Below are 26182 nucleotides of genomic sequence, written 5' to 3'. Positions count from 1 at the left end.
CAACCCAGTGAGCAGGTAAAAGGAGTGATCGGGTACTCGTGGGTAGTCTGCTTGATCAAGCAACAAATTCTTAATCCATTAAACTGATCAAGTGACATCCTAGGGGAACTCGGTCAAATCCTTGGTAGTTAGTGTAAATAGTTTTTCGTGTGTTAGTTTTTAATTCTTAGAAATTAAAAGTCGGAAGTAAGGACGGAAGCTGATCAAATGGAACTATTTAAGTTTCATCTGGAATTAATTGTCCACTTGATCAGTGCAATTCGAATTTAATTGGTAGTACAGTACTTTTGGTGATCTGGGCAGGTGATGAAAGGACGTGCACAGCCACTGAAAGGTGTCAGGAAGCGCCAACTACTGCATTGGACAGAACGTCCTGGAGAGAGGAAGGAAGCGTACCAGAGAAACTAAGCCAGCTGGCGCTCTGAAAGGACGCGCCTGTATGGGAAAAGTCATAAAGATCTGAACAGTCGCATGGATCTCAACCAAAGAGGATCCCAACAGCCGCAATATCCGTATAAAATGCAGTTTTCAGATCCCAACATTCTCATTGCTCTCCCATACCGCTCAAGATTCAAACCCTTGTCCCAAATCATCATCTTCGTCACCAAAACCTACCACCATTACCCAAAACAATGTTTCTTGAACAACTCCCAAATTCATCCTCCTCCTCCAGTTCCGCTGCCTGCAGTGAGGACCGGAGAACCTCGCCCCGAGCCCAAGTAGAAAGCCCTAGCCCATCTTCTCAACCACCACCGCAAACCAGCGCCACCGCTCCATCTCCCAAAGTAGATGAAAAAGCCCAACGGTGCCTGACCAGAATCCTCCAGAGTATGCCCTCCGAGATGGATATCGCCACAGTTTACGCCACTGTGAAAGCCTGCCTTGGAATATCCCTGTCAAAGGACCGAGCCACAACTTCCACATCCCAAAATCCTCCCCGACCTCCTCCATCTGCCTCCCAAACAAAAGCCCCCCTTCGCACCCCTGAACCTACGCCCGTCGTCCCCCTTGTACAGTATAGCGGGGACGAGTTTGAAGAAGAGGGAGGGGCGCAGCCCGCCGCCATCCCGACCGAAGAAGCACTGTCCGTGCCGCCGCCACATGTAGAAGGCATGACTGCTCCCAACGCTCCGACGCCACCAAGTGGCGGAGGCTCCAACTCCCCTACTCTCCTAGGGCCGACACAACCAATCGAGGTTGTGCACATTGATGACGATTCTACGGAGGACCTTCTGCCTCCCCCCAGCGAAATACTACAAAAAAAGGGGGAAAAAATGGACCTTCATTTCTCAGGCAGAGGATGAGTCGGTCCCGGAGACGGAGGAGGAGCCGCTGCGCCGCCGGATGCGCAGAATGGAGATCAACACGCTGATAAAGGAGGTGGAGGCCGGGGTGGCCAGCATGCAAAGGGCGGAGGAGGAGCAGGTGGAGAGGCCCCGTGCAGTGCGGAGGCTGTTGGATGAGCCGGAGGAGCCGGAAAACCAAGGAACCGTTGGGGCGATAAACCAAGAGGCCGGATAGGCCGAGGCAGTTGAGGACAGCCGTCAGAAGGCTGAAAGGAAGAGAAAAGGGAAGGAGACTGTTCTTCCTCCTCCAAAGAGGATGCGTCCCGCAACCCGGGGCATTGAGATTTCTGATGCAAACCACCTGCCCCTCCACAAGAAGGAGAAGATGGCAGTGATACAGAGGGGAGAGAGCTCCGATGGGCCCGGACATTCCGCAGACAACAAGGATGACCCGCTGCGTCCCCAACCATCCATTATTCCAGAAAAACTGTGGTGTTAACCACAGACCTCCGGATGCTAGAATTTGAAAACCCCAAATGGGCTGAGGAGGTCCACCAGAGGGTGACACCCACGAAGAGGCTGAAGGCCGGTAAGAAACTCCACCAGCCAGCCCTGGAAACTATCCGAGTTGAGGAGAGATTTACCCAGTATATTACTGGGATTGGTTTTGAATGGCTGTTGGAGATTGAGGATACCTTCGTGCCCAAGGACCTGGACAAAGAATTTTTCACGACCTTCCGGTTTACCGGAAGCACAAACTTGGAGGCCAGGAGCGTCTCCTTCCGGATGTTTGGGCGTGAGCAGACGATGAGCCTGAACGAGTTTTCTGTGAGGATGAGACTCTATACAAAGGCCAAGGTCGCTAGTGGAGAATGGTTTGGGCGCGACATTGGCCTTCCTCAGAGGAAGCCGGAGTTTGATCAGCAGGCCGTCTGGCAGGCCGTGTGCAACGGACGTGCCCCCGACTTTAAAGCCTCTGAGTCCAGAGGAACTCATATTGCTAATCAGGCCCTCCGCCTTGCCCAGGTCTAACTTGCCTGCAATCTCCTTGGCCAAGCCAATACACTGGCGATCATTACTCTGGCCGAGCTCTACTTTATGTGGAGCATGAAGAAGTAGAGGAGGGTGCACCTTGGCCACTGGCTGGCCTACTCGATGAATCAGATTGCCACTCACCCTGCCCGCCACCTCAACGTTTGCCACCTGCTTGGAGCCTACTTAAGGCGGAATTGGACCCTGGTGCTCCACAGGGACGTATGGCGTCCCAGCCGTTGCCCTAAGCCCGAATTATTTAACCTGGAATTCTTTGTAAGAATTCAGGTACTTGAACGGGTACCCGGCGGGAAGCTTTGCTTCTACATAAAGGCTATGCAGGAGAAGCAAATGAAGCAGCAGGAGACCAGGCTCGAGGAAGAGAGGAGGACGACCGATCGTCCGGCAAGCCCTGAGAGGCAGCAGAGACGAAGTCTGGAGATGGTCCCCATGACAGAGCCAGAGGAGGCTACACGGACTAACAATGAATGGAGGCTCCGCATAGAGCAAATGATTACACAGCTGGTGGAAAACTCTCATGCCCAGCTGGTTGCTCAAGCTAGGATTCTGGAAGCGATCCGCCAACAGACCCTTTCCAGCCAACCGCCACCTCCCTCTACAAGCACTCCTCCGTCTCGGCGCCCATCATCCTCTCGGCCACCCTCAGCATCTCCCGGTCAACCTCCAAGGAAGCTTTAAGAACAACCCCCCGATCTCAACTCATTTCAAGTTTCAAAACAATTTTATTTTTATTTATTTTTGGTATGTATAACTGATTTTCCGCTCCACCTCACACTTAGACCTATGTTGGTTCTAAGTGTGAGAAGTTATGCATGCTCGTTTTGCTATATTTTGCCTATGTGTTTTGTTTGTTGTTTTTCTATTTTGATAGGCATGTTTGATTGTTGGCACTGCCTCACACTTAGCCCAGTGTCTGGTCTAAGTGTGAGAAGTTTTCCTTGGTTTCTGTTGTGCCGTTGCCTAACCCTTTTTCCACTACATCATCCAGTCCCTCGAGAACGAGTTCATATGCAGTAGGAGTCATACATGTTAGAAATTTTGAAAACACAAAATATCAGTTAGTAATAAATAGGCAATATGCATGAAATCGGATAAGTGGAAGATTTGATTACTTTTGGGAAGAGTTAGAGAAAAGAATCAGTATGTTTACATGTAGAAACTTGATTGCAAAAACTTGATCAGTTTGAACGACGCAAGTATGATGGAAATGCTCAATTAAAAAAAAAACTTACTGTGAAGCCTCTCTATATGTGAGTTATAAGCCAAAGTAGAACACTTTCTACTATTGTTACAAAGGAAAAAAATTTATGAGAAGCTGAATTTTTGATATCTAGATGAAAATTGCACAAGTAGTAAGGACTAAAGGCATTAGGACTTAACCAATTTGAGCCTTTTCTTCTTCCGCTCCACGAACCCGCCTCGCCAAGCAAGGCACCCCTTAGTTAACAAAGTTGAGCTCATACACTTTTACCCTTTCTTTGATAACCGAGACCCACCTCCATATACTTTTTATAAATACGTGAGAAAAAGGGGTAAGAGAGATGAGTCATTTCAAAAAAGGGGTAGTACGACAGAAAGTAAAAATAAAAGGGTAGTCGGGTTAAGCGAGTTAGTCAATCAGGTTGATCAAGTCAGATATCAAGTCAAAAAAAATTGTTGTTATCGAGAAATGTTTGAGAAAAAGAGGGCAGGAAAAGTTGTAACCTAACCGGATAAGTCGGAAGTTAGAAAAAGAAGCCAAAAGTTCAAGGCTAGAAGTCGCCACTTGACCAAGTAAGATATCTAGTGGCGAAATAAATAGTTCAAATCTTTGGTTTCTTGACTCACGTGTTTTTTTCTTTTTACAGTTTATATTTTTAAACTTAGAACCCCTAGGACCCTACCTTGATACACCACTACCCTTAAGCCTCATTACACCCGAAACAAGGACCTTAAGGAACTATCTTGTGCAATCCGATTCGAGGTATTAAATTTATGGCAATACCGAGTGAACAGTCCTAACATCTCTGGTGAGATATGAGTGACTGAGTGAATCCAATAGTGGTTTTTAAATTGAGCAATCTTGACAAACTGACACCTTGATCAAGTAAAAGCAAAAAGGAAGAAACATAAGCTGCTGGCAAATGGATTGACCTCGACCTCGGGTATTTTTTTTTCATACATAGAAGTTCGAGATACATTCGGCAAGCGGAACTAGCCAGCCACAACCCCTCGTGGCTCGAATACTTTAGCTTCTCTCCGACGGGTCTGGCGTGAACTAGCCAATGTTGGCTCGTAGACTGCACTCCCTCCGACGAGTTCAGCCCCGGTAGACTACCCGCCACCCTCAGACGCGTCCAGGCTCGAAAGCTTGCCAAGCCCCAAGGAAACAACCTTGAACAGGCCCACAGGGAAATTAATCCCAAAGTCGCATCATCCAGGAGTCGAACTCAAGACCTCCAGGATGGTGCCATATCCTTGCCACCTTTCTCAACCACTTGAGCTAGGGGCTTGGATGACCTCGACCTCGGGTATGATTGTTGCAAATTTATTCGATCTAATGCATCTATGTGAATATATGTTTTTATTTCGGGTCATGTTTTCTTTTTTTCGTTTTCATTTAATGAGTAAACCATGCCTGAAATTTGCCTTATCTTTTTCTTTTCTTTTTTCTTTATACTTGGGGACAAGTATGTTTTAAGTGTGAGCAGTTTGATAAGGCTCATTTCATGCATCGGTTTGGGGTAAAATGTACGTTACTTGATCGGTTTTATCGCACAAAACAAGTGTTAAATGTGCAGAAATGCCACTTGACCAAGGCAACAAGGCCAGACTGATCAAGCAAGTACAATAGGCGAAAAAAGACAGAAAGCAGGGGAGTTGCTCAAGGGGAGTAATCAAGCATCAAGGAGGGGACCGCTGGCTCCCAGAAGAAGGACACATGATGCTCTGAGCTGGATGGTGCGCAGCATTCTGTTATCAAGGACAACGTTCTAGAAGGGGACACGTGATGATATATGAGACGCAAGGACGGAGCTGAGTCACGAATCTGTTACAGAAAAGCGTCGTCGTTCTAGAAGGAAAACACGTAGCAATCAATGAGTCGCTCACTCTCAGCTTGAGCAAATATTCCCTGCCAAGATCATTATCCAGCTGAAAGTCATGCCAAGCCTATAAATAGAGGATGTGCCACCACGCAAAGCAGATCCGATCCTTTACTTTCCGTCTTTAGTTTAGTTTAGTTTAGCTCTCTAGTGTAGTTCAGTTCTCTAGATAGCTTAGATAAAGTAATGCTTAGTTAGAAAGGGCGATCGGAGGAGCACTGCAGAATACTTGATATATGTCGGCGTATTCTTAAGTTTCCCGCCGAGGATCTCCCTGGTTTTACTTGCTTTCGTATTTCTGAACTGTTAGCTTAGTTTAAATTTCACGCTGTACTGTTCTGAGTTTTAGTTTTAATCAAAGCTGTTTTCGTTTTCATCATGGTGTTTACTGTTTCACGTAGTTAATTTTCATTCCAGTCTAAAATTCACTTGACCCAATAGTTAAAATTTCCTTGATCAAGTTAGTGACTTAAATTCTGTCTAGATTAAAAATCAGTAGTTAAAAACTCCCAAGTTAAAGCGTGGCAGCAGCCAACCCCCTGTTCACTACTCCACACTTGATACACTAGCTTCTCTGTGGGATCGACCCCGAACTTGCCGCTTTACTATTAAAGTAGTGCAAAATTGGGAGTTTATAAATTACATTGGTGGCGTGCGATAGCGAGATCAACTTGATCAAGTGGCAACGACATTTGATAACTGATCCATCCGGTTCAGTTATCTCTTCCATATAACTTGAATCCAAGAGAAAAAGCCGCGATCGTTAGGCCCGCCATAAGTGTTCTTTTAATAGGTATAATTTATACAATAAATAAATTTTTCAGTGAATTTATAAAATTGTACTCCCTCCATACCCATATTTCGTCCACTTTGTGCGGGGCAGAGGTTTTTAAGAAATACTATAATGAAAAGTGAGTTGAAAAAGTTAGTGAAATGTGAGTCTCACTTTTATATAATAGTTGTATAATAGAATGTGAATGGAATGAGTTAGTAGAATGTGGAGCATACTTACCATTTATGGTAAAAAAGTGAAAGTGGACAATAAATGGAGGACAAACAAAAATGACAAAAGTAGACAAAACATGGGGGACGGAGGGAGTACACATTATATGAATTGATAATGATAATCATATAATGACTAATACTCCAACTAATAATATTTGTTGTTGAAATATCATAATAGAAGATAGAGTACTCATATAGATAAAGAATGATTGCCAAATCTAGCATTTATGCTATGTTTGGTTGCTGAAATTCTGTCTAGGAAAATAATTCGATTCTTTAATTTTAAATGTGTTTTTATAATTAAAACTGATAAAGTAATCAGAATACTGAAAACAAGAAAAGTAGTACTCTCCTTGTCCCATTTTAGTAGTCCCGGTTCACCATTTTTGGGTGTCCCATTTTAGGAGTCCCGGTTGGAAATATTCCATATATGGTAATAGGCCTCACATTTTATTATAAAACTGATATATAAAAGTAGGACCCACATTCAACTATATTTTTTTACCAACTTTCCTTTACATTTCTTAAAATTCGTGTCGAACTTGAATGGGACACCTATAGTGGGACGGAGGGAGTACAACTTATCATGATTCTTAATCCTGACTTTCTTAGGTATTTTTTTCTAGTAGGATCCTTTACATTTTAAGTATTTAATGTAGTGGAGTACAATTTATTATTACTATTATTATTATTATTATTATTATTAAATTAATAAAATTTTTAAAATTTTTAAATAATGTAAAATTATAAATCGTACTTAATTTCAATATACTCCCTCCGTCCCACTCAAGATGGCCACATTGTTGAGTGACACGGGATTTTAGGAAGTGTTGTTAGGTGGAATAAAGTAGAGACAAAAAAGGTAGTTGAATATTTTAGTGAGGCGAGAGGAGGTTATTTCCAAAATTGGAAAGTGGTAATCTTGATTGGGACAAACAAAAAAGGAAAGGTGGTCAATTTGAATGGGACGGAGGGAGTAATAAATAAAAAATTCCAATATTATTATTATGTTATTTATATTTTTATTATCATAGTAATAACTAATAGTTACATCCACCTTTTTCTCTTTTTAATTAAATATTGAATTCTCTTTCCCTCTCCCGTTAATACTTACACTCACTTTTTCTAATTAAAGATATTCAACAATCCTAAAATTATGTGTCGACTAACAAACGTAACATCTTATCCGGAACGGAGAGAGTAATAGTTACATATCTGGCGAAGACCAACCTAAGGGCTTGTTCACTTAGGCATATTTCATTTCGAATGAACTGAAACTAGATAAGTTATGTGGGGAGTATGGCCCACCAACATGGAGATGAATACACTGTTCAGTGATCCCGATTGGCATCAGATTTGGGCCTTAGAGCATTCACAATGGGAGGGCTCCACATCAGCATTTTACCAAAAGGCCTATCTCCCTGCAATAGAAGGGCCCTTCCATAGGGCCTGCCCCACTTCCATTTCATTTCCACATCATCACTATTTTGTTTTAATTTTTTTGCATTTCTATATTTAATACTCCATCCGTCCCAAGTTACTGGAGTCGTATTCAATTTTGGGTTGTCCCAAGTTACTTGAGTCATTTCTTTTTTTGGCTAAATACAAAACATCTAATTTCACCTACTTTACTATTTCTTTTACTTTATCTCTCTTCTTTCTCTTACTTTATTCTCTCTTCTACTTTATTTAACTCACTAAACACAACTTTCTTAAATCTCGTGCCGAAAAGAAACGTCTCAAGTAACGTGAGACGGATGGAGTATTTTATCAAATTAAATAAATTTAAATGCAAAAATATTAATATGAAAATCTTCGTTGTATTACGATATTTGAGAAAAGAATACAATGAGAACTAAAATTAAATAAAAATATTGTGAAGTATTTATAGTATAGAAATTATGGAATAAAAAAAACTAAAAGAAGATACGTGTAAGGGCCGAGGATCGGCCCTTTTTCCACAATGGGGGGCTATCATCGGCCATCACCCATCGGCCAAGGCCGATCAATCAGCCAAAAGGGATAGAGAAGCAATTGTCGTGCTTTGGCCGTTTTTTGGCCCTTCTTCTGCAATCGTTGGCCGATAAGGGTTGATCTCAAGGCCCAGAGATCGGCCCAACCAAGTGAGTGCTCTTAGAGTGTCCACTATAAGGCGGACACCCCAATAGCCCCGCCCCAGTTTTTGTCCAAAACCCCAAAATTATTGTCCACAGCCTCAAAAATTTGTTTCCGCCATTATGGTGAACACTTCCAATAGCCCCAAATTTTATAATCAATTTTTATTTTAAAATGTTTTTAGTTTCAATCAGGTACAATTAAAATCATTGCAATGTAAATAATTAGAAAACAAGGTGATTGGGACCAAATATTCGTTGTATTGAAAATTGTAAAATTATACAACGAATATTTAAAATAAAATACAAATAAAAACTCCGCCACCGTCTACTCGGTGTCGAAGTCGGCTTCCTCGTCTTCTTCTTCTTCTCCTCCTCCCTCGCTGCTGCCGGCCGCGGTTCCCCCAGGAGCATCATCAGCCAACCCTAGACGACGCTCAATCCGAGTGATGAGCTTCTGGTATATATTCTTGATGTACGGGTCATCGGTGGCTAGGTATTTGCTGCAGACATCATGCAGTTGTTGCATCAACTGCACATCTAGGTTCTCTATCAAGACCTCGTGGGGACCAGGAACCATGTGCTGTGGGATTGGGGCGGGCTGCGGGATGCGCGATCCAGCCGTTGCCGACGATAGGCAGGAGGCACTTTGAGCCCTTCTGGCGCTGCTGATAGAGGCCTGTTGTCCCCGGGGGCCGTCCTCGCCGAGTGTGTGTAAGGGCGGGCTCTTCGACTTGCTCAGCGTTCTGCTCGAACGAGTGCGAGCCGCTTCCGCTGCTCTAGTCCCCTACAAGGTTGTGTCTTGTACGCTTCGGCCCGGGAGCTCCCCTCGGTCTGATCGGTGCCCACTATGGGGTCCGATGTGATGGCATCCCACGCCCTCGCCACGGCAATGGACTCCGCTTTGGTGTAGAGCTTGCCCCGTTTGGAGCCCGGACCACCGCCACTGCCGACGCCGCTGCCCTCGCCACTGCCGAAGCCGCTGTCCAAGCCGCCTCTGGCGCTGCTACCGCCACCGTAACCGCCCCCAGCACTGCTTCGGATCGGAACAGGCGTATCCGGGATGCCGGAACTGAGCAGCCCCATCATAATATCTAATGCGTCTTGATCTGCTTTGGTGTAAGGAGATTGGCTGGATAGGAAAGGGGACTCCGGACGCAGCTGGTTAAGCGCGTCGAGGTTGGATCTGTAATCTCCAAACGCCGAGCGACTCAGATTCCGCTGAAAAGGTGGCGGCATTGGAGAAGACCTCCACGACTGAGATGGAGGAAGGTTTGGACTCGATGCCCACAACGGATGGAGATTGACCCCAAATCCACGGCTTAGACAGAGACCCGCCATATCCTAACGACTGAGAAGGATAGCCGCCATATCCCGACGGTTGAGAAGGAGAGCCGTCGTATCCCGACGGTTGAGAAGGAGAGCCGTCGTATCCCGACGGTTGAGAAGGAGAGTCGTCGTATCCCGACGGTTGTGAAGGATTGCCTATCGCTGGCGCACTATGGTCGGCGCGCCTGTAGGCGCAGCTAATGGCCGACCGGCGCGTCCTCGCCCCGCTTTCGCCGAATGGGCGTCCGCCCCCCGTTTCTCATCCGCCCAGGGGCGGACGTCGCCTACACTATAGTCTGCCCCGGGATCGCCCCTGCCGGGGCTATAGGCGTGGCGATCCCATAGTGGATTCCCTTATTCCCAGTTCTACCCTTTAAACTGTTAGAGTTTAGTATACTGAAAGCATATTTCGAACACTTGTATATGTAATAACTCTTTTATCCATTTGTTACCATTTTATGAGAAAGAATATTTTGTTACAATGTATTTTGCTTATGTATTTATGAGATGTTGAAATGTGTTTTTCCATTTAAATACATAGTTTAAGCAAAATGAGTCTAAGTCTTCTGCATAGTAGACGAGTTGTGAGCAGCGTTCACAGTAGGTAACTTGTCGGTTCTTGCAGAAGGAAAATTGTTTCACAACCTAGATAGGCTTTGACTATCTATCGTGAAAGGTTACGACGTTAGTCCGAAAGTTTCCTTACCTAAGGAAATGAATGACGTCGGTGTGGTATAGCACTGAAAGGATCAAACAGTGAGATAAGTCTTTATTGGCTATTTACTGAAAGACGAGGTCTCGGTGATTGTCGTTTCTTAATCATTGTTGACATAACATTGAGCATACGATATTAATTGAAAACTACTTTGACTTATCAAATGATGAGGAAATTTTGTTTCCCAAGAATCCTGATAGATTGGGTAATTATCATTAATGTCTAAGTGGTGCTAGTATTGTTATTGCAATGAATCGTGTGCTGGGAGAGGCCAGCATGATAATATCCTCAAGAGGTGTTTAGGAAAAGGTTTTATTATTCAGAAAACTGGCCAGTTGTAATTTATTCCATGAATAATAAATAATGTTTCTAAACTAGACCACTCTTGGAAAAAGAAATTAATTAATAATAGTCAGATAGCAGACTTGATATTAATTAATGAATATTTATATCTTTAACACGGGAAATGATTTAATTAAAGAGGAAGTCCCGGAATACTCGTAATTTCGGTTTGGACGGGCAGTCAATATTATATCTATAGTGGATGATAATAATATTTAAGTTTGGGCTTGAATTAAATTGCTTTTTAATTTAATTAGTGAAAGCCTGAACTGTGGCCCAATCCAATCCTCCACAGATCCCTGGTCTGGCCCAAAATAATTAACTTAATATAAAAGGGAGAAGAAGAGAAGACAGATTAATTTATTCTACGTAAAAATTCGATCTCTACAATCTGTAGAGAGAAATTATCGATTTTTTTAGGGTTCTTCTTCCGTAGAGATTTCTTTCTTCAATTCTTCTCCAGCTTTTGAGGATTTGACAAGCTCTGCCCACACAAAGGTCAAATTCGAGTTAAAAGGGAACAAATCAGAAGATCCGTGGTAGAGACGATTGAAGAAGGAGTTCGAATTCAATTACTTGAATTCATATGGTAAATCGTTGTATTTAATTGCAAAGATATTGAAGTAGGAGCTGAGTCGGATCGTGTGCGTTTCGTGTGCTTACAGGGAACACTAATACAAGTGCTCGGTCAAGACACCGCGCTTCTTAAATCCACTGGATCACTAGGTCCAGGAACCCAAGGAACACAGAGTGTTGTTGTCGTTGGACACGCTCGACTCCCCTTCAAAAATTAATCCCTCAACCAAATTACAATTAAATTAGTATAGGGAAGTGGGGTCGATCCCACGAAGATGGATTCGTGAGTAGTGTTTAGAGACTCTGGAAACAAGCGGCTGCTGCCACGCAAAGGGTTGAGGTTTATAACAACTACCACTAGACCTAGGCACGGAATTTAAATGCTAGACCTAAGAAACAGAATACTTGTAAAATCAGACATCAACACCGAAAGAAACAATAACTCGCTAGACCGTGTAAATGATTAACTAAATATGACTAGGCAGGAAGAATTAAAAAGTGGGGACCAGGACATTCAAATAAGGTAAGTACGGTAAAAGCTGCAACTAACAAACTCATGCAATTTCCTATCCAACTCAGAAACGTAAATGAAGAAAACAGAGCATACTCCTAGATTCGAACAGAATATAGAAATCGGGACGCCGGAAACTCGCTACGAATCAGAAGTACATCAGATCTACATAAACTGAACGAAATGAAACGAAAACACGTAAGCTAGGCATAAAATTAAACCAACACGACTCAGATTCACGTCGAATGCTTAATCCACTCCGGATCCAAGACATCCGAACTCAACACGCAGCACAATCAACTCCATAGCTCCGATTCTCACAGATCTACTCAAATCAACTCCAGATCCCAACAATCACAGACAACCCTACGACATCAACAAGTTAAGAACCCGATTCATCCACAAACAAACTCCATTCTCCCAGATCCAACCACAAACCTGCGATAATCTAGAAAACAACCAACTCCAACAATCCAACTCAGAATTCAAGTAAACATAATCGACAATTAAAGATCAACACAGTCGGCATAAACTAAAACGAAACTTGCATAAACACAGAGAATATCCAGAAAACAAAGAGGTCCGAGCCTCGAACAGCGAAGCTCGGCGAATTCAGCAGAAACGTAAACAGAAAATAAATTATTTCTTCGCCCTCAAGTAGGACGGTGTTACCACCAGATCGAAAAGTGTGTAAGCTAGAAGTGAACCCCAAGTATGCCCTGAATTTCCCACGAAAGAACCCAAGTGTGTGAAGAAAAGTGAACTAAGCTACAAGCTGTTGGCGAGGTCTCCAACCGAGAAGATCCCTCCAGCGTGCATGCTTCTCTCTTTTATTGACGCGGACATAACCTTCTAGAGTCTTCGTAGAAATCTCTATTCTACCCTTCAACTCCGAGGCTTCCTCCGTCGAGCAATTTTCCGCATAATGTCCACTCTTTCGCCTTCTTCCTAGGTCCACGCAACTGTCTCCCTTCTTTGCTGGACCTGGCGAAAATCTTCACACACCTGGCTTAAAACGCGTGTTAGACCCAGAAATTTCACGAATTAAAGCCCTAGACCTATGCATGAAATTAGCCTTATCAAACTGCTCACACTTAAACCATGCTTGTCCTCAAGTATGAAAGACAAGAAAATGAAATAAGGCGAATCTCAAAGCACGGTTCCCAAGAACGATGCTACAAACAAGATTTAACAAAAACAAAAACCTAGACCTAGAAAACTAACAGACTCAGAAAAGAAAATAACACACAAAGAACACAAAACACAACACATAAACATGCACTAGCTTCAACTTTTAGGCGACTGTCCCCACAAGCTTAAGTCTTCTCCGATCGTCTACAGTCTCCAAATCCTCCTTCTTCCTTCGTCAACCCAAACGGTTCGTCAGTTTGTCAAGAAACCTATGGATTTCCTAGCGGTTAGGTTCGCTCGATCACTCATTCCTCACCAGGGATGTTAGGACCAAAATCGCTCCAAGGTTAAAGTTACACCACTGATGCGTTGGGTTATGAGAGTTTCCTCTTTTTATTATCTCCCCTCTTTTCTTGGTAAGGCAAATATTTCCTAGGTCAGGTAATTTTTACTTCCTGCTCTTAGATAATTAAGCTCCTTTTTCTCTTCTTTTATTTTCCCCCTGGACTTCGTCCAACTTATACCTCCTTTTATTTATTTATTTTTTTCCCCTGGACTTCGTCCAGCTTATACCTCCTTTTCCTGGACTTCGTCCAGCTTATACCACCAGCTCTGGACTTTGTCCAGCTTATTCCTTCATAACCCATTTTTCTCCTTTATACTCTACTCCCTAAGCATCAAGTGGCTGCCCATTTTTTACAAGTTAGCTCAAAGTGTTTAGGCTTATAACTCACTTTATAGTAAGGATGCACAACTAGGTTATCTAAGGTATCCTCTATCGTCCTCACTTCATCCAAACTGTTTTTAGTTTATTAAGGAAGAGGGCATCAAAGTTGACGTGTATCCTATCTTCAATCGCTCTCACTAAGGGAATATTTCTGCCTTATTGTATCCACTAGCTCATGCAACACGTAACACACAGACAAGACCTAAAAAAAAAACTATAAGACTTACAGTCACAAACTGCACCTATTCCCTCCCCCTCCCACTTCACTCAAGCTTGTCCCCAAACAATCCTAGTGAAGGGGGGTAAATAGGGAAGTACAAACATGTAAAACAGAAAACCAAACAAATAAACAACGTGCCAAAACAAACAAACTTCTCACACTTAGACCGTACACCGGGCTAAGTGGGAGAAAGCACAACAACCAAAACCAAACATGCAAAACAGCTCAACCCCTTCTCACACTTAGACCAGAAATTGGGCTAAGTGTGGAAAGTAGCAACACATATGTACAGAGCAAGCATGCCGGCACAGAACATTAAAACAAACAAAAAGTAGAAACAGAAAGCAATAAAAGATGAAAAGTAAAAGTTACTTGGGTTGGGGGAAATTAATTCGGGGTCTGGCCCCCTCGGGAGCCAGACTTGGGCGGCACAGCCTGTTGGGTCACTTTAGCTTTCTTTCTTGCCGGTGATTCCGGCTTCTCTTTCCTCTCGTCAGTCTGTCCGGGTACGGTCTTCTTCAAGGTCATGGGTCTAGTAGAGGATGAAGTGATTAGAGGCTTGGTGACTTGTGGCTGCTTCCGGATAGATAGATCTCCTGAACTTGGCGCCCTGGGTCCGCCACTAGGTCCAGGAAGTAATATTGGTGCGTCCGGGAATTTCTCGCGCAACCACTTCATCATTGTCATTATTAACGCGACACCCTCCGTCATCTTCTCAGTGCATCGGGACGACATTGCCACCAGATCAGAAACGCGCCCCTTGAGGGCCACCATTTCCTCCCTAACCGTCTGAACCTTCGATCTCATTTCTACCATTCCCGTTCGTACTCCGGCAACTTCCTTCCTTACTCTCTCAGCTTCACCACTGTCTTTTCCTTTACCCCGCAGGGCCACAATCCCTTCCATCACTTTTTGAATCTCGGATCTCATCCAACTGACTTTCTTTCTCATTGCATCCACTTCCACAACTGGCTTCCTGGCATCACCTGCATCAGCAACGTCCTTCACACCCACCACCTCTTGTTCCTGTTTGATCTGGGCCTCCGATTTACCAACTTCGTAAAAACAGACATCCCTCTTGTGCATGATTAGCAGCCCCTTATTGAAGAAGTACTCCATATTGAAAACCTCGGGGGGTAGACACATCTTCACCTCCCGGCAAGCCTTGTGGATCTTCATAATCACATTGCGCTGCAGATAAGCTCCCAGAAGGTGGCATGTGTATAGATGCCGGGAGGGATTGGCAGTTACTTGGTAGCCCAAATGAACACGTACACCCGTGGCCATGCACCAGGTAAAGTATAAGTCGGCGGTTGTCAAGGCGGTGTTGGCTGTGCCCATCAGGTTGTAGCTAATGAAGGTTTGGGCGAACCTCAGAACCCGGTCTTCGATGTGGTGAGCCTTTGAACAACTAGTTTTAAATTGACCCACCCTTGGATGAGTCAAGAACTCCCATGCGCTCTGCGCTTTGAAACCTGGCGTGAGTTTTATTGGACCAACCATTCTCTCATTCCATAAACCTTCGTCATCTTCCGTACGCGTTAGTAGACCCATCCGTAGAGTCCACTCCCTGATACTCATCACATGCTCTTCATTGAAGAGCCTGAAGTTAATGGAATCGGCATCCAAGTCGGTGGTGGATTTAAACTGAAAAGTCGAGAAAAATTCCCGTGCCACGTCTATCGGAACCTCAAGGGTGCTATGCTTTAGCAACCAGTCAAAGCCGATTGCCTCTATATACCCCCGAAACTCGTCATTGCTTTAGATCCCCTTAAGCTCTGCTGAATCGTACATCTTTCCCGATTTGGCATGTTTCCCCACGGTACTCTTCTCCGCATATATCGCTGTACGTTTTGGGTCATCAAACTTCCCCATCGCATTCAGCAGTTCCTTAGTTATCCAGATTTCTTTCGGCTCAAAATTGAGCTCCACTCCTTGTTCTTCCTCGGAGTCACTGGACTCATTAGGGCTTTCCGACTCGGCATCAGACGATATTTTAGCAGGTGGAGAGGGAGAATGGTCAGCTGACTTCCCTCTTGCTTTCTTGGTCGAGGAAGGAGCGATCTGCTTCCCCTTCCTCTTCCTTTCGACCGCGCGTCTGCGCTCCTCCTCGTCGCTCTCCCCATCGTCAGGTCTGGGAGAATCTGCCTGCTCAGGTGCTGCAGCCCCTCGACCCAGCATGTCCTCCTCCGTCTGCTGGACGGTTTCGTCTATCTCATCAAGCAGACTCCGACGAGCCTGCCTCCTTGCTTCCCTTGCGTTTACCGGTGACTCTTCTCCGCATATATCGCTGTACGTTTTGGGTCATCAAACTTCCCCATCGCATTCAGCAGTTCCTTAGTTATCCAGATTTCTTTCGGCTCAAAATTGAGCTCCACTCCTTGTTCTTCCTCGGAGTCACTGGACTCATTAGGGCTTTCCGACTCGGCATCAGACGATATTTTAGCAGGTGGAGAGGGAGAATGGTCAGCTGACTTCCCTCTTGCTTTCTTGGTCGAGGAAGGAGCGATCTGCTTCCCCTTCCTCTTCCTTTCGACCGCGCGTCTGCGCTCCTCCTCGTCGCTCTCCCCATCGTCAGGTCTGGGAGAATCTGCCTGCTCAGGTGCTGCAGCCCCTCGACCCAGCATGTCCTCCTCCGTCTGCTGGACGGTTTCGTCTATCTCATCAAGCAGACTCCGACGAGCCTGCCTCCTTGCTTCCCTTGCGTTTACCGGTGAATCGGTCCCATCAGGGACATCAGTCAGATCCACCATTAGAGTCATCCCGTCGTCGACGGGTTCCTGTGCCTCGCCAGACGCGAGGTCGTCTTCCTTCCCAATCAATGGGGTTGCCCCCTCGATGTAAATAGGGGTCTCTACCCCACCCGGACTTCCCGTAACAAATTGGGCTTCGGTGCCCTCAACCACTTATGGGGTTTCCCCCGCCGATTGTCTTTCAGAAGTTAGGGCTTCGCCGCCCATTGGAACATTGCAACCAACAACAGGGGTTTCCCCCTCTGTAAACTCCTTCACAACAAGGGTTTCCCCCTGTGTATGGCTATCAGTAACAGTAGAAAGACCCACCCCCACAGATTCAGGCAGGGTGTCTCTCTCAACAAAATCCACGGCGGCAAACACAGGATTTACCTCCTCAGTGACAGAACCTAACCTAGGCTCACTTACGGCCAACAACTCCAACCCCGCGGTCAGATCTGCTTCTTCTCCGCGAGATTCTGCGGTGGTTGGTTCTTGAACAGTGACGGCTTCTTCTGGTACAGCGGTGGTGGGTTCTGCGGCAGCCACCGGTTTGGGTGTTGAAACCCCTGAAGTTCCCGGTTGTGATACGGCAGATGTAGAAACGGCTGGTGCAGATTTCCCCATTACCGTCGCGAACATGGCAAATGGCTCCATCACCTTTTCTGGTCCCCCAAATTTTTGTAGTATATCCGCCATTAACGCCGCCGCACTTGAATCGGCGGATCCTGAAGTGTTTCCGGTACTCGGCTTGTTATCCATGAAGAATTCTGTAGAAAATCTTGACAAAAACTAGGACAAAAATTTCTTTGATTAGGGTTAGAGAAAGAAAACCTAGAGAGAAGTTTGGGGAATTCTGGATGTAGAGAGAGAGTGAATAAGGGAAAATGAAAAGAGAACACGGTTATTAACCGATAGGTATGGGAGAGGACGGTTTGCAGGCGGTTGCAGGCATGACGCTAGCGACTGTACGCCTTCCCATAAAGGTGTCCTTTGAAATTCGAACCGGTGCCAACTCCCTCCAAAACTTTACTTCTCAACTCCTCGCCCTAGCAAATTCCTTCTGCAAAACCGTACTTAGGAAAAAACATTAAACAAAAACTTGAAACGCCAGACTCCTCGGTTTTAGGGTATGACGGTATCAAAAAGCGATTAAATATTTACAAAATTTCTTACGAGTGTTCTCAAGATTCCCCGGGTCAGGGTATAAAAACTTTTCAGTCCCTCGACCCAGGAAATCTTTAAGAACACTTCCTTCCTAGACCCGTTTGCGGATATCAAGAAGCGCGTGTAGCGGCACTTCGTCCACTACACACATCTCCGAGGCATCCCTAAACACCTTCAGACGATGACCATTGACAAGGAAAGGAGTAGAGTTTGAATAACTTCCCTGGATTTCTACTGCTCCATTTGCACGCAGATTCACAACAGTGTATGGCCCAATCCATTTGGACTTTAACTTGCCGAGCATTAACTTGAGCCGGGACTGGAACAGGAGAACCTTCTGCCCAACTTGCAGTTCCTTGGTCCGGAGATTTTTATCATGCCACAATTTGGTCTTTTCCTTGTACCACATTGCTGACTCGTAAGATTCAAGTCGCAATTCTTCCAACTCTTGGAGTTGCAGTTTCCTCTCTCCCTCACAAGCTCGAGGACTCATATTAATCTCCTTGACCGCCCAGTACGCCCTGTGCTCAATTTCCACCGGTAGGTGACACATCTTGCCAAATACTAACCTGTAAGGAGACATTCCAATGGGCGTTTTATATGCTGTTCTATATGCCCATAATGCATCATCAATTCTCTTGCTCCAGTCTTTCCTCGACGGATTCATCGTTTTTTCCAGGATCGCTTTGATTTCTCTATTTCATATTTCCGCTTGGCCGTTGGACTGAGGATGATATGGTGTGGAGAGGCGATGGTGAACTTCGTACTTTCTCATTAGAGCTTCAATAGTCCGGTTGCGGAAATGCGTCCCATTGTCAGATATTATAGCTCTGGGTACTCCGTACCTGTTGAAAATGTTAGCTCTAAGGAACTTCGCTACCTCTTTAGCTTCACACGATGCGGTTGCTTTTGCCTCTATCCACTTCGAAACATAATCTACTGCCACAAGTATGTAGGTGTTTCCGTATGAAGACGGAAATGGACCCATGAAGTCCATCCCCCAGACATCGAAGATCTCACATACAATTATTGGAACTTGTGGCATTTCGTCCCTCCTGGAGATTCCCCCGCTCTGTTGACACCTCACACAGTTATGACAGAATTCAAAAGCATCCTTATTCAACGTGGGCCAGTAAAACCCACTGTCCAACACCTTCCTTGCGGTCTTCCTAGGTCCAAAGTGACCTCCACACGCTAGGGCATGACAATGGTTCAGCACATCCCTCTGTTCCCACTCTGGGATACACCTCCGGATAACTTGGTCGGCTCCCATTCGCCACAAATACGGGTCATCCCAGAAATAGTACTTGGCCTCACTCTTCAATTTCATCTTCTGGGCCCGGGAGATTTCTTGGGAACTGGGTACCTCTCCAGTGACTAAGTAATTTGCCAGGTCAGCGAACCATGGCTCAGTGTTTGTCTGACATTTCCCTTTCTCGGCATCCCCTGGACCTATTAATGCCATGAGCTTTTCCCAATTGATGGGTCTAGGGAGTTCTTCCAGATAATACAAATGTTCCTCGGGGAATGCATCTGGAATTGCTTCCTCGGTTTCTCCTTGAAAGATACGACTTAGGTGGTCAACCACCTTGTTCTCAGTTCATTTCTTATCCTTAACTTCCCAATCGAATTCTTGTAAAAGTAATACCCAACAGATTAATCTTGGTTTAGACTCCTTCTTTGCCAGTAAGTACTTAATAGCTGCATGGTCCGTGAAAACGATCACCTTCGACCCCAGCAAATACGGGCGAAACTTCTCAAATGAGTATACCACCGCCAGCATTTCTTTTTCGGTGGTGTCATAATTCTTCTGAGCTTGATTCAGTGTTTTGGATGCATAAAAGATCACATAGCTTTTTCCATCAATTCTTTGACCTAGCACTGCTCCCACGGCATAGTCGATTGCGTCACACATAATTTCAAAGGGTAGATTCCAGTTGGGCGCTCTAATAATGGGGGCAGATACTAGTCTATCTTTCAACAACTGAAAAGCCCTTTTGCACTCCTCATCGAACTCAAACTCCACATCGTTATGCAATAAGTGAGTGAGTGGTTGAGCAATCTTTGCGAAATCCTTTATAAACCTCCTATAAAATCCTGCATGCCCTAGGAATCCTCTCACCTCTTTCTGATTCGTCGGGTAAGACAGTTTCGAGATGACATCGATTTTTGTTTGATCTACCTGTATGCCTCTTTCCGATACCACATGCCCTAGGACAATTCCTTCAGGGACCATAAAGTGGCATTTCTCGAAATTCAAAACCAAATGCTTTTCCTGGCACCTCCTCAGCACTATATCCAAACTCGCCAAACACGAGTCAAATGAATTCATGTACACAGTGAAGTCGTCCATAAAAATCTCGATGCAATCCTCTAGGAGATCCGAGAAAATACTCATCATACACCGTTGGAAAGTCCCTGGCGCTTTGCAGAGACCAAACGGCATCCTTCTATAAGCGTACGTTCCAAAGGGACACGTGAAAGTTGTCTTCTCTTGATCCTCGGGATCCACATAGATTTGAAAATATCCACTATATCCGTCCAGGAAACAGAAATATTGCTTACCTGTCAGCCTCTCCAACATCTGATCAATGAAAGGTAGCGGGAAGTGATCCTTCTTAGTAGCCTCGTTCAGCTTCCGGTAGTCAATACACATCCTCCACCCAGTAACAAGTCGAGTGGGGACCAACTCATTTTTATCGTTCTTAACTACCTGTATTCCTGACTTCTTTGGTACCATATGTATAGGACTAACCCATTCATTGTCTGGTATGGAATATATGATTCCTAGGGATAGCAGCTTCAATACTTCCTTCAGCACTTCTTCCCTCATGTTCGGATTCAACTTGCGTTGCGGATCCCTACAGGCCTTTGCTCCTTCTTCTAAACGTATGTGATGCATACACATATCTGGACTGATTCCAACCAAGTCAGAGAGCGTCCAACCAATGGCTTTCTTGTTTCTCCTAATTACATTCAGCAGTTCCTCTTCTTGTCCCTCGGTCAAGCTGTTGTTAATAATCACCGGGAAGTTTTCGTTCTCCTCCACATAAGCATACTTGAGCCCCGGTGGAAGTGTTTTCAATTCTTTCTTGGGGATATCTTGTTCCTGGGGCAAGGGATTTTTTTCTATTGTCATTCATTTCTTAGACTCAGCAGAACTGTTCATGCTCGCCACATAAGGTGTCTTCCTTGACCTAACTAGCTCCGGACTTGTACAGAATTCCAGAATTGCTTCCGCTAGTTCCTCATCTGATAACTCATTTGTGTTCATTGTTTGACACCAACTGGCTACTTCTCTATCAATGGCATGATCCATCTCAGAATTCTCGATCTGTTCCTGCATTAACTCTGTCTCAAGATATTCCTGGACCAAGGGGTTAATAACATCTATAGCATACAAATTTTCAACGTCAAGAGGTCTTTTCATTGCCTCATCTATGTTGAATGTATATTTCTCCCCATTGTAATCAAGGCAAATAGTACCGTCAAAAACATCAATGACAGTTTTAGCAGTCCGTAGAAAAGGTCTTCCTTGGGGCTTATCGCTTCCTTCGTTCTCACCACTGGCCCATCATATGCCTTCCCGGATCTCAAGGTAACCTGACTTATATTCCCCCTATATGGTGGCCTTACTGAGGCGGGAATCTTTCCCTCGTTTCCTCTCATATCACTCAAAGCAGTGGCTATCTGGGACAATTGTTTAGCCAGCATATCCATGGCTGCCTTTTGCTCCTGTTGAGCATCTTGAAGCTTATGCACTACGTCATTGTTCGATTGCAGGTTGCTTTGCATATGTTGCTGAGAACTAACGAGGTCGTGCACCATATCATCGATACTCTTTGGTGACTTTTGTGGTTGACTGGGCCCTGGCCCTATACTCAGCGTCGGTCCACTCGCTTGATTCTGACGAGCGTTCCCTTGACCGCCTGAAGAGTTGTTGTATTGATTTCCTTGGCCCTGGTAATTATTCTGAAAATTCCTTTGGTGCGGTGGCACATAAGAGTTCCCTTGATTATTCTGATTTCTGTTCCCCCAGCTTGAGTGGTGTCACGACCGCCCATACAAGGAGTACCACAAACGCGGCGATCGTGACCGACATGCATGGGTTACAATTTAAAAAGAACAACTTAATTAATTTGAAGAAAGGAAAACAACTTAGTTTAAAGATTTTAAGGTTATTTTTTTTTGAAAAGACATAAGATAAAATACTTTTAAAAAGACAATGGGAAAAAAATTAGACTTAAGAAATATAATAACTAAAAACTAAAGTAGAACGAGCACTTAACTTAAATCTCGGAGAATACCATTTTCAAAAGACAACGTAGATGCACGTTTAAATCCTAACACCACCATACATGTCCCAACACCAAAACGAAAAGCTTACGGTCTTAAGACATAAATTAAAACATAGCAGCGGATAAATAAGGTTCAAGGAGAGTCAAGGATCACGCCTATGTATGACGACACAACGTATCCTAAGGTCTCTAGCCAGCTCAACATCCACCGCAACATCCCGCTCAACCTGCAAAATTTTTTAAAAGAAAATGCAGGGCTGAGTACTTGTTGTACTCAATGGGCTCATGCCGAAAACATTTATCAAGTTATGTCATCCATACTAGTGATCTCGAGTTTTATACGCAGTAAAGAAAAATATCACGAGAACACAAAAAAAGTTTCATAGACTGGCCAGTCAAATAATCTCCCCACTTTTCACATCAATCCAACAATCACAACCACAGTGCGACGAAAGTGTGGCCACACTATTCGCCCACGAGACCGGCCGACTTGCAAGGACGGCTCACGATCCCACCAGTGTACACAGCCCGATAGGATTTACGGCCCTACTCGGACCCGAATTCGTTTCACAAAACAGCCATATAGCCTAACGGAGTAAACTCATACGAACTAGGCATCAGGCACACAATCTCATAACAAAACAGTCCGTGGCATGACATAACAGTTAAACCACCCTTGTATCTCCACATAATATTTTTCGGAAAAATAAAGAGGTTTGAAAAGAAAGCCCACCTCGTTCTCTTAGTAATTCACAACCCAACTTAGCAACTCTCGATCCTCGAGTTCACGAGTACCCAACACCCTTGTCAACGACAACACAAGTCAGCCTCACACAACATTATTTTACTATGCATGTCCTATCGTCTCTCTCTCAACGTTTTCCTCAATTTCCCAAACCCAACATACATCTCAAAGGTGTAAAACACACGTAACACATTTCAACTTCTCACAAGTGATTTCAACATTTAAGCACATTCCTTGGACATACATGCATCATACAATACTTTTAAACTTGAGAAATAAGTGTCATTTAATCAGGGCAGAAAACTGGCAGAATTGCGCGACCGTTTTGTAAAAATCACTTTAAATTCACCCGACCTCAAAACATGCTAAATTTTGGTCACGATACAGAGGACACATTCAAGTTCATCCATGAAAATTTTCATATCAAAATCACGTCATTAAGTCAATCATATCACATATTGAACTCTCTGGTCGGAACATACAATTTCTTACAGTATTGCGCAGTTCATTTGAAAAATTCACCATAAATTCATACGATGCCCAAAAAGGCTGAAAATTTAACACAACACAGAAAACACTTCACATTTTCACATAGTTTAAAAATCACATCGATCGGAAGTCATTTGGTCAGTCAAACAGAAAACGAAACATTCCTGGCGAGAACTCACGTTTCTGGCAGATTTGCGCAGTCAACTTCAAAAATTTATTAAAATTCATTTTTCGATAAAACAGGCTGAAATTCACACGAGAGACAGAAAACATCTTTAAGTTTACTCAGTAAAAAGTTCGTAGCAAAATTCTTTCGTTTGATGGGTCGAATACAGGTCATAAGTCACTGGTCGAGCATCACAGAATTCTGGTTCAAATTCGAAAATAGGGTTTTTAAATTTCCACAACGAAAACACCGAATCTTCATGCTCGAAAACACATAATCATGCTTACACGTTACTCAAACACATATTTGCATACAAACTCATATCATTCACCACATATTTCGATCCAACATACATGGTTTCAACCAACAAATGCAAAAATAAAAACAAGTTCTTACGAACACACGATTTCCCCCCGTTAAAACTTGCGATCTATCAAACCTACACTCTCTACATGCATGTAGGACTCAAAACATGGTTCAAAAGAGAAGGAGGAGGAAAAGTGTGCGAATATACCTTCCTTTGACAAAACGAATCGGTAGAAGCGTAGAATGAAGCGATCCGTCGGAAACTCTTGAAGATACTTTCAATGGTTGCAAGAACAATGGTGGATGGAGGATTTTTTGGAGATGGGAGAGTGGGAGGAGATGAAAAAAAAACATGTGGGAGAGGGAGAGAATGAAAGTGGCGAAATTTTTGAGTGAATGGGGGCTAGGGTTTTATTATTTGGTATTTATTTGCTAGGTTTAAGTCCATGAATGAATTAAATAAATAAATTGTGAGGAATTAAATATATAGGCCAATGAATAAAAATCCCAAAATTATGAAGAGCCAAATTTTCGAAAATTATGGCTGAAAAATTAATAAGGAATTATTTGGTATTTACTTGGAGAGAATTAATTCCACAACTTAGGAAATAAAAATAATGGATACAAGGAAACAAATAAATTAAATCTCTAAGTAGGAAAATTGTGGTGGGGGCCGAAAATTTCAAGGACTTTGCACAAGGAAATTATTTAAATCCCCAATTAAATAGAATAGGATTTAAATTTGGTAATTTCTTTTATGGAAAAAGGCTCTCATAAAATAGGTAACAATCAATTAAATTTCCACAAGGAAAATAATAGTATGGGGTTTGTGACATGGAAGGGAAGTAGTAGAAAAATATTCACATCCCCAATTAAATTGACATAGAAATTTATTTGAATAAAAAGGGATTCCACAAATTAGGAAACAAATAAAATATTCTCCAAATTTTATTGGAGAGGGCCGAAAATTGCTAGGCTAAATAGCCAAGGAAATATCCAAACTCTCTATCTATTTTGGGTGAAGGAATAAATTTTAACATGATTTAATTGGATTAAAATCAAAGGAAGGGAGTCAATAAAGCACCAATTAAATCAAATGAAAATAATCCAATCTCCTATTGGAGATTTTCGAAACTCCCAAGGAAAAATAAAATGGAGTTCGAATTTCATGTAGTACAATTTAGGGGTCATTAGTTTGGATTTAATTTGGATTAAAGTCCCAAAACAATTAATTAAATCCATAAAAAGAAGTACTATTTCAATAATTAGGAAGGCCGTATATTTCAATGAATCGACTCGAGAAAGAAATAAATGCATGATCTTATTAATTATTTCCCTTCCTTGGAAAAGTATAAAACTCAAGCTCATCAATCACATTAAACACGATAATTCATTCCACGTAAGGCCACTTAAATCACATAGAAGCAAACGTTTCTAAAATTCCAAAATTCCAATAACGTATCAAAAGGGTCACAAAAGTTTGGGATGTTACATCCTTCCCCTCTAAACAGAAATTTCGTCCCGAAATTTAAACGTCTCATACAAACAGCTCGGGAAACTTTTCTTTCATCTTATCTTCTAATTCCCACGTAGCTTCCTCGGGACCATGGTGCTTCCACAACACCTTCACGGACGTTATCATCTTGTTCCGTAGCTCTTGTACCTTCCGATCTAGGATTGCTTCGGGCCTTTCCTCGTAGCTCATGTCGGGGGTTAGGATCACTTCCTCTTGGTGAATCACATGTTTGGGGTCGAACACGTACTTGCGCAACTGCGACACGTGGAACACGTTGTGCACGTTCCCAAAGCTGGGAGGTAACGCCAAACGATATGCCACAGGACCTACTTCATCGATGATCTCGTACGGTCCCACAAAACGCGGTTTCAGCTTGCCCTTCACTCCAAATCTCGCAACTCCTCTCGTCGGGGACACTTTCAAGAACACTTTGTCACCAACGTCAAATTTGATTTCCGTTCGACGCACGTCCGCATACGACTTCTGTCTATCTTGAGCTTCCTTGATCCTTACGCGGATTTGATGCACAATTTCAGTCATCTCCTTTATAGCATCGGGTCCTAACATCTTCCTCTCGCCGACTTCATCCCAATAAAGTGGGGATTGACACTTCTTGCCATACAAAGCTTCGTACGGGGCCATATCGATCGTCGCTTGATAGCTATTGTTGT

The 26182-nt window shown here is 43.7% G+C and overlaps 1 protein-coding gene across 1 annotated transcript; it reads left to right on the top strand.

Annotated features, from left to right (window-relative positions):
* Positions 1–632: 632 nt before the first annotated feature.
* On the top strand, positions 633–1521 carry LOC121804075 (flocculation protein FLO11-like). Its single transcript, XM_042203621.1, has 2 exons — positions 633–1196; positions 1294–1521. The coding sequence occupies exons 1-2, from the start codon at positions 633–635 to the stop codon at positions 1519–1521; spliced, it is 792 nt and encodes a 263-aa protein (XP_042059555.1).
* The last annotated feature ends 24661 nt before the right edge of the window (positions 1522–26182 follow it).

The sequence above is a fragment of the Salvia splendens genome, chromosome 5 (assembly GCF_004379255.2).
Source record: "Salvia splendens isolate huo1 chromosome 5, SspV2, whole genome shotgun sequence".
NCBI lineage: Eukaryota > Viridiplantae > Streptophyta > Magnoliopsida > Lamiales > Lamiaceae > Salvia > Salvia splendens.
The sequence above is the reverse complement of the archived record's forward strand: the minus strand, read 5'-3'. Positions and strand labels throughout refer to the sequence as shown.

What these genes read in the sequence shown, in the direction of transcription:
- LOC121804075 (XM_042203621.1), top strand. Translation starts at nt 633, where the DNA reads ATGTTTCTTGAACAACTCCCAAATTCATCCTCCTCCTCCAGTTCCGCT. An exon ending in GGCCGACACAACCAATCGAG is followed by an intron (nt 1,197 to 1,293) that starts GTTGTGCACATT and finishes TTCATTTCTCAG; the next exon opens with GCAGAGGATGAGTCGGTCCC.